The sequence below is a fragment of the Gambusia affinis genome, linkage group LG03, assembly GCF_019740435.1.
Source record: "Gambusia affinis linkage group LG03, SWU_Gaff_1.0, whole genome shotgun sequence".
In the NCBI taxonomy this organism is placed as follows: Eukaryota; Metazoa; Chordata; class Actinopteri; order Cyprinodontiformes; family Poeciliidae; genus Gambusia; species Gambusia affinis.
The window spans coordinates 7,393,614-7,402,906 of NC_057870.1; the positions used below are offsets into that span (position 1 = coordinate 7,393,614).

A 9,293-nucleotide genomic window follows, 5' to 3' on the forward strand; every position below is an offset into this window, starting at 1 on the left:
AGCCAAGCCTTATTAAAATGACCTTCCACCACTAACTTTTACGGGGAAGAATTAAATTTAGATGTCTTAGGTTTAACCTGTTTTTCCATCGATTTATGACCTACAATTGTTGCAATCGCTATTATCAGATATGAACATTGTTACGAGAATAAAAGTAAAGCTCTGGGGGAATTTGTTGAACACGTGAAGGAAAGAATGCACATAGAAATCTGTCAGTTCTTAGAAATCATTCCTGATCCTAGGTGCAAATCAATATCAACTGTGGGGTTTATTCAGATCTCAAAGGAGTTCCTTGGACTTTGCAAATGTTCTGAATATGGGCTAATGCAATGGGCGTGGTCATGAAAACAGGCAATAAATTCAAACTTGTGCACCACATATTGTATGATCATTTACCCTGGGGCAAAGAGCAATCAAAATATTATGACATTTGTGTCATTGCGAGTGTGTTAAAGTTCCTGACCTCAACTGCATGTCCAAATTTCAAATGGTAAACCCTTTATCCTGCCATTTCCTCCATTCCTTTACATTCTTCACACAAGATGCTCTAAAAGCGTTTCCTAAAACTGAGGTGTAAAATCACCTCTCACTGCTGTTCTCATTTGTCTGCTAAAAGTACATCGGACAAAACGAGAACCCCGATGCGGCAAAGCTCGGCCCCTCTCTTACCCCTCTCTGAGACTCTTTGCTGATGTCATGTCGATCCGCTGCCTCAGGGTCTGGTGAGCGCTCGGATGAAAACCTGATGAACATACATCATACGAGACAAAAGCATGCATGACAATGGAACTCGTGCACCAAGACACACACAAAAAAGAACAAAAACAAAACCACTGAACAGAAACAAGCAGATGAAAGAGAATAAGCGGAGCCCTTACTTTTTGGTGAGATCCAGAGGCAACGGGCGGGGCTTCAACACCGGCTTCACGGCGGGGATCGGACTCGAAGTGGTATCCACGGTCAGTTGCTTGATGAGCTGCTTCACGTCCACGGACGATTCCGCCTCCGGAACCGGCTGCACCGGAGAGAGTGGATCAGCCGCCGTTCCTGGAGAGGATGATGCATCGAGGAGGAGACTTATCCGAGACTTGATGCTCGCCACCGGCTTAACGTCCTCACCGTCCTTTGCAGCAGTTTCTTCCGCTTTTTGCTCAGAGTGAGTTTGATCAGCAACGCTGTCAGCAGTGTCTGATGTTGCGCTGGGAGGAGTTTTCTCTTGTTCTTGGTCCTGATCCGGTGGAGTGTTCGCTTTGGGGCTTTTCTGGTGCAGAGACAGACCGATAGACTCAAACTTAGACGTGAGATCGGCTGAAAGCGGTCGCCTCACCGCCCAGCGAGGAGCAGGGACGGGTGTCTCAGTTTTAGCAGGTGCAGCAGAAAAAATAGCCGAAACGGGTCTGGGTCTCCTGGGCTGCGTTCGCAGTTGCACGGCTGCTTCAGGAGGAGATTTGTTTTTTGCTTCTTCATCGTGCCCTGTTGCAGCAAGAAACTCCATCGATTTAGCTCTGGTCATAGATCCTTCCTTACTCTCACCACTCTTATTTTTGACTGAAGTGGTTCCAGACCACTCAGCTGCCGAATATGTTTTAAGGCTCTTGGAATAGGCCAAGTTTGACGCAACAGGTTTTTGCCTCACGGTCGGGATGGGGCGGCTTGATTTACTGGGCTCCACGGGATCAAGAGGAGGGACCAGTTTAAAAGGCTGGATCACAGGCTTGGTTGTCTGGCCAGTTTTCAATGAATTCGGTGTTCTGAAGGAAGTAGCAGCAGGACGATCGGGGTTGGTGGACACTAGCCTCGCTGTTGGTTTCGGTGTGTTTGACAGATCTGGTTTGGACCCAGAAATGCGAGTGGGCTCTGGGCGGGGTTTGGGGGCAAGTATGGGCTTAATGGTGGGGTTTTTCTCCACGGCAAATGGCTTGGGCGTGAGCCGAGGCTTAGGGTTTGGGGCAGGTTTGTTGGATTCCAACGAGACAGACGGCATCTCAATGACGTTCTTATTGCTGGCGTCAGTCAAGGGACTGAGGTGGAGTCGTCCTCCTGCCCCGGTACCCCCGACCTCACCGGTCTGAACCTCCACCTGAGCAGCCATCCTTTACAACAAATACACAAAAAGAAAAGGATTTTTTTAACTTCTTAATATCTCTAAATCGCACAATAATCAATCTTCAAATGCTACCAAGTGCTAATATGCTTCCTTGTGTCAGAGTTGCCAATAGTCTATTATCTGCCAGTAAATGCTACTCTAGCTGCTAAATTATTTGGTGTGAATGTTGCAACTGACTGGAAAACAGTTATTTTTAGGGTCAGTAAAGAATGTAAAATTACTAAAATGGAGTGCAATTAAAATGTGCTCTGTTTATTCGTTGGAGATTGTCTGTTCAGAAACATGTTTGTTTCTGGGTTATTTTTAAATAACCCAGAAGTTAAGAAAATTATTTAAACAATGTTCTTATATCGTCTTATCTAATAGTGTTGAAGATCTTGGTCTTGGCAGATGAAAAAAGGGAATATTATGAAAACTTATCCTAATTTCACTGATCAGAGCTAAAGCAAACAGTGAAAGTCGTCATGTTTTCATGACAAGTAGTAATTTTTTAAGAGGTTTGTTTTACACATCTTTATCAGCAGTAAAGTGGAAGGTTTACTATTTATTTATTTATTTACTATTTTTATAGCCAGGAGAGCCAATTTATGAAGTGGAAAAACAATCACCTTATATTTGATTAGGCAGTAGACTTTAGATTAAATTTTTAAAAACAGTGAATTTATCAAACACTCCTTTAAATAACTCTAAACAGGCTGTACCTGTATGCAATGTCCTTAGATAATGACACACTAAGAGACACTAAACCCTACAGCAACATTCAAACAATAGGTTTTTTTTTTTCTTTTTCCAAAACGTAGTCAAGAATTAATAGATTCTATGAACTGGATTATTGACGTGGTTGGCTACTCTGGAGTCTACTGCTCGTCTTGCCGACTGTAGTGAAAAAAACCCATTACATTAACGAAAGCAGGAGGACACTCCTTCTGGCTTTTAAACAATGACTTTCTTTACAAGTGAAAGATGAATAGAGGAGTGACACTAGTGTGGCAAAATTCTCTCAGGCATTTTATTAAAAAAAGGTTACAAATCTTACAAATGGTATGACAGAAAATGTTCCAGCTTTTTTTTAAAAAAAAAAAAACCAAGACCAGAAAACAGTCAAAGGTTAATAACGATTACTTGTAACTTGTGCATTTTTATTTATTTATTTTCTTGCCTGACTGCACACCCTAACATGGGATCTGTACTACTTTGTTACCGATACATGTACACACACACATCCAGAAACTAAGTCCCTCTGTTTTGTTTTTTCAAACATATTCTTATTGTTGTTTGACTAGAAAAGCAAAAAAAATAAATAAATAAAAAAATAAAAACCCGCAGCACAGAGCTGGAATTACTGGTGTAGCAACGATCACAAGTAACGACCGCACGTCTCTGAGGTGAATCCCGGGACAGGCGGGGGTTGGACCGCGGTACAACGTCACCGTTTACTTTCCTTGTAACTCCGGCGTGTCGAGCCGTCTACGTCGAATGAGGAAAACTTTTAGCAGGCTGCCGGGAACAATCCAGCTCTGCCATTTATTAACTTTAGACCTTTGACCCTTATTTGAGGATAATGAAGCAATTAGATAACTGAAATTAATGATTAAATATAATTCATCTACCATCGCCAGAGTGACGACTTCAGCCAAAACTGAAATCGTTACCCGTCCCTTTAAGAGGCTCTGACGTCTGATAACGCGTTCCACATGTTCCTGCGCTCGTTGACTTTGTGGCACAGACTTGGTAGATTCTTTGAGTTGCGACAAATAATCCCACCACGGGCTCCTACCTTGGCAGATGTTAACCGTCTGCGGAAGAGCTTGGGCCTTTGTTGTAGCCAAGCCACGATGTCATAGCACACAAGGGGGACTGGGTTGAAGATGCTTAAGAGAAATACACAGGCACACAAAAGCTTTTCATTAGTTAAAGACAGCAAAGTAGGAACAAAAAACAAAATCACTGCAGAGCCACAAAAGGATCTGTGGCGTCACTGTGGTGTTCTCACGCCTTCCTTACTGAAGCAAATAGATGACAAAACGCACACTCACACAGACTTGACTAAACACAGTCACGCCTATGCATTTGAGTCGACTGTGGCAAACTGTGTTGGGATGTAAAAATACGGCAGAGTGCTCCAGGAAACTCACAAACTCCACACGGCTTTCCGTTGATTTTCTGCAGTACATATATTTGCATCAACGCCTGGATCGCTACTCCTAATACCCCGAGCTTTTTTTTTTTTTTTTACCCCGTGTCCGTCTATGCAAAATCAATCTGCGGGTTATCAGAAGTGGAATTAACACTCCCTTTATTTTGCTGAGTCAGTAATGACACGAGGAAGGAGGAAAAGAGAGCAATGCTGAGAAAGCACCGTGGAAAAAAAGACGTTTACAAAGTTTTATTTATTTTGTTTAAAAAGTGTAACTTTTTCATGTTGACAGGAAACGCCTCTGCCAGGGTGGAATGCTAAACATTTACTGTGATGGTGGGGTCGGGCAGCCCAGCAGGGATTAGATCAGTCTTACGTAGGCTGAGACAACTAGTCTGCGCACAAGCCATGACTGAAACCTGCAGATGACAAAATAAAAGTAACAAACTTGTTTTGTTTTTTTGTTGTTTTTTTTAATAAAAGTCAGTTTCATCTACATATCTGCCATTAAGTTTGAGGGAGATCAGAAATGCATTTTGGTATTTAGCAGGCAGTTCCTGCGGGCCAGTGGGCCACAGGGTAAACCTGCAGGGACTCTGCTTTGTTTTGACACCAAAGGATGTCAAGTCAGTAACGTGGCTCAGCCGGTTTATTCAAAGGAATTTCCCTCAGACGTTTATGTTGAAAGAGTTTCAGAAGCTGACCAAGCATCAGGTTTAATAACGAAACATCCATCAGGACTAATAAAGATGGCGGCTGCCATTTGTCTGTACAGATTAGGGTACAGGCGATTAGATTAGACCTGTAAGATTAAGGTTGAAATTATTAATCTGTTCAATCGTGATTAATTAGATTAATTGTGATTCATCGATTATTTGAATAGTTTTCAATTGACTGAGTAATCGTTGAATCGCTACCAGGAGTTTGCAAACTCAATGAGGGCCATTTGGTGAAAAGAAAAACCTTTTCAGAGCAACAAATAATCCAAAACTCTACAAAAAAAAACAACAAAAAAAAAACAACAACATGCCTTCTATATTGAAGATTAAAACGCCGTTTAGTCGAAAACTAAAACTAACATTTTAGCTTCAAATTCACTAAAGGAATGCTGCCTGGTATCGCATCGTAGGCACTAAAATGTTTATTTTCTTATTTAAAAAAGGAGCCAAATCCTCTGGTTATTTTCATCTTTTAATGTATTTCTAATATTGTATAAAAAGGGCTTAAGTACGTAAATGAAAAATCTGTGCCATTTTTTTTTTTTTATCTGATTAATCTTCACAGTAATCAATAGATTAATTGATAACTAAAACAATCGCTACTTGCAGCCCTACTAACAATATGAATTGCAATGACAAAACAAATACTTGGGTCTACAGTGGCAAAGTTTTCACCTTGGAATATCCGGTGGCGTAAACATGACGCTTCTTTGCAATGTGAGAAAACTTATATTATAAATACAATGACTTGCAGAGATGATTTAACTGATTAATATTGATTTATGCGGCAGATTAGATCCTGGAGATTGTTAACTGGAGTATGCAGACTCCAAAAAAAACGGTCATTTGGTGAAAAAAAGAAATAGATTTGCAGAGAAGTAACCAAGTCAAAAACTGTAAAGCATTTGTACACATTTTGCATTTGAAATAAAACACCTTTGTCTGCAAATATGTTTTAGTCAAAACTCCTCAGGTTGTACAGTTTTACTTCCCCGGGTTCATATGAAGGAAAGCTGGTTTAGGCAATAAAATTTGTATTTTCTTATTTTAAAAATGAACTGAATTATTTATTTATTTGCATCTTCTAATTCATGTTTTAATATTAACCTCCTGATACCATTTTCTCACCCAAAGCAATAGCATGCATAAATAATCATTAAGTAAGCAGTGTGAGTTGTGTTTTATTTGAAAATTAAAGGTAAAAACCATTACCTATACGAGTAAAAAAAACAAAAAAAACAATTTCAACATCACTGCATATGACTCTCATCGTCAGATTTTAATTGTGAGAGAATCTCTGTACAGTATCAAACAGGAGTTTATTGAGGAGGTGAATTAAAAGACTACTGTAAATCCACTATTTGATATTTAATCTAAACAATGCTGAACTACACTCATAAGTTCAAGTCGAGTTGTTTTATCGCTCTCCGGTTTATGTGACTTGCAACGTTTGCCGACGTAAGAATTTATTCCACAGATTTCTCAGTATTTCAGCTGCCAATCCCCGATCAAGGCCGACCGAGAAAAAAAATTGGTAAACGACAGATTGAGCGGTGCAGCAAGGTCGTAATTTATCTAACCCTCATTGAAGAGTCACTTAAGAAGCCATTTAACACAAATGATTGCAGCTAAATTTACCAAACTTCTCTTATTTGGGATCAGCAGCTCACAAGGTGGACATTTTTTTTAATTTTCTTCCATTTGTTGTTGAAATAAAAACTACTAACTCTACCAAAGAACTTGTACTGCATTCAGTAATCGGCATTGGCAAGGACAAGTCTGACCAGAGCACAGCATATTTTTATGACTTTAATTTCATTTATTTATTTATTTTTTTTAAATGGTTGTCTGTAGAGCCAAAAATGGCAGGTGTAGTTTATTCTGATGAATTTGATGAACAAGAAAACATAGCAACAAAGGCTTTTCTGCATTTGTCCAACTGATTATCAATCAAGAAATAATTGGCCAATTTCAATCTCCACATAATTATTGATTGGTGCACATTTGAACTTTAAACATTTCCAAAATGAATTTTCTTAAAATGTCTACAAATTAGTTAATATTTGGTATATTCTAAGTAAAAAAAAAAAAAAGAAAAGTAAATAAGTCAAATAAGCATCTAAACGTATTCCGATTTTGACATTTTTGGTCTTGTTGATCAAAGAAAGAGCCAATATAGGAAAAAAAAGTTTTAATATAAATAAATGTAACTGTAAATAAGTCAAAGTCATAAATAATCAGAGGCTAATTTTATGCATTAAGATGTTTGTTCACATACAAACACAGGTGTGCAACCTGTTCATAATGGTAACAGCAAGAGAAAGCCAACTGCGGGTTGATTTAATTGCATAAATCAATTTGTCAGACATTTGAATAGACAATTATTAAATATTAGAGGTTTAAGAACATAGGTTTTGGACAATAAACAAAATTAATTCTAGTTAAATCAAACAAACAAAAAAAATTCAATCAAGAGACGTGGATTTATTTATTTTCTCCAATTTAAAGTGATTAATACCAGAATTGGGGCACAAAAAAGGTCTGCCCATATCAAACTCAAAACACCGAGGAGGAGGAAATAGGGAGAGAAAGAAAAAGGAAATTGGTATCGGTCGGGAAAAGTCCGACTGGTGCAGCTCTAAGTAAAAGCCAGTGAATGCAGATTTTATGAGACACGCAATCAGAAACCGTGCCAACTAATTCATATTTTGGTCAATAACGGCGTACAAGTCAGCCTAAGCTGTTTTAGTTTATACATTTCAACAAGTGTTATCTCTTCCTTGTTTCCTCCCAGCTCATCCCAACTATCTGGATCAGAGGGGACAGTATCCGGTCGAATTTACCGAAACACACGTTTTGGCCGTGCACCGAACAGGACAAAATTTATTTCACTGAAGAAAAAAAAAACCCAACAACAACTTGTTGACATGTAATAAGAGCTCGGAATTATGAGCAACAATGGAGACTTAAAACAGGAGGACCTATAAACCGCATCAAGAGACTGCTCGCTAGCAACCGAAAGGCTAACAACTCAAGAAGCTGAACTTTCAAAATGGAAACACGGACTGAACCTGTCTTTCTTTCTCTGCCTGGTTTATCCATTCTGGAGACAACTTACCAAACGGAGAAATGGGAGTTTTTTTTTCCTCTGCCACCGTCGAATCAACTCCAAACTGGGTTGTATTCAGCCAACTTTGCACGGTAGTCCCAGAGCTTCGGTGGTTAGTTAATACAGAGGCTAGCAGTGTGGCTAATTTAGCTGGTTTACTCAGCTAGCCAAATGACTGGCTATCCCGTCTCAGGTTGCAGTGTTGTTGACAGGACCGACCAGACAGCGCCGAGAAACCAACAAGCAGTCTAACTGGTTAGCTACAAAGATTCATCAAGCTGGACAAACTGGCTACCGCCTTTCCGCCAATGCTTTCAAAATAAAGGACCATGGAAGTAGAGCATTTCTGCAAAAAGGGTTATTGTGATGTCAAAACCAGTCTTCATCAAATCCATGATTTTTAAAATAATTTGACTGTAAATGAAGTCTGAACATTTCTGGTAAGGAAATCTATACATTCCTGTCTGTCCTGGATGTCTTGATAAACAGTTTTCATGTCTGTTCTTCATTGCTTCACTTTCCTGAAAAGGTTTTGCTGCAGGAGCGCAGAATTCAAATAATCACATATGAAGGTGGAAGTTGAGCAGAAATATGCAAAACTATGGGCAAACAAGAAATATACAGAAGTACTGGGGGGCAAGGTCTGTTCAAATAAGCCTTTTATGATGTCAGCATAGAGCCAAGTGAGTGAAGAGGCTTATTTTGAGGGATGGCTATAATTTATCTTAACTTATAGCAGAATTAAAAACAAACTTAAAACACTATAATGTTCCATAGCTGAGTTGTGCTGTTTTTACAGAAAGGTATGGTTAGCAAATTAAAATTTTTTTTCAGTGCACCACTGACCTTAACTTTTGGAAACGCAAAAATTATATTTGAAAGATAATATTTCAGAAAGATTACAATTTTAGTAATTAAATATCCAAGATAACACCACCCATCTAATTTACACATACTGGAATTGTACCTTTTGAAAGCCTAAAGCTGAGAGCAGCAATGACTGTGATTAATTTCAGGGTTTTGTTTTTTTTCTTTTTTTGGTCGGTGTGTGTTAAAGGAGTTTTTATTTAACCTTTACATAAACTCAAATTGGTAGATTTACAGAAAAGAAGAAAAAATCTCGAACAAATTGGTTCAGATTAAAATTAATAAATTTTATTTGAATTAATTAAATTCAAATCATTTAGTTCAAATGATTTGAATTAAAAAACAAATAATTTG

The 9,293-nt window shown here is 38.7% G+C and overlaps 1 protein-coding gene across 3 annotated transcripts in view; it reads right to left on the bottom strand.

The window, feature by feature from the left end:
- The window catches only part of si:ch73-138n13.1 (titin homolog), a 32,609-nt gene extending 24,174 nt beyond the window's left edge, over window positions 1–8,435 (bottom strand). For all 3 annotated transcript variants that reach the window (XM_044111701.1, XM_044111700.1, XM_044111702.1), the window contains exons 1-4: window positions 8,082–8,435; window positions 3,885–3,978; window positions 879–2,093; window positions 670–742 (exon numbers count right to left, since the gene is read on the bottom strand). In XM_044111701.1, coding sequence (XP_043967636.1) covers window positions 670–742; window positions 879–2,092 — 1,287 coding nt within the window. In that variant the 5' untranslated portion in view covers window position 2,093; window positions 3,885–3,978; window positions 8,082–8,435. The remainder of the gene's footprint in view (window positions 1–669; window positions 743–878; window positions 2,094–3,884; window positions 3,979–8,081) is intronic.
- Between the last annotated feature and the right edge of the window lie 858 nt (window positions 8,436–9,293).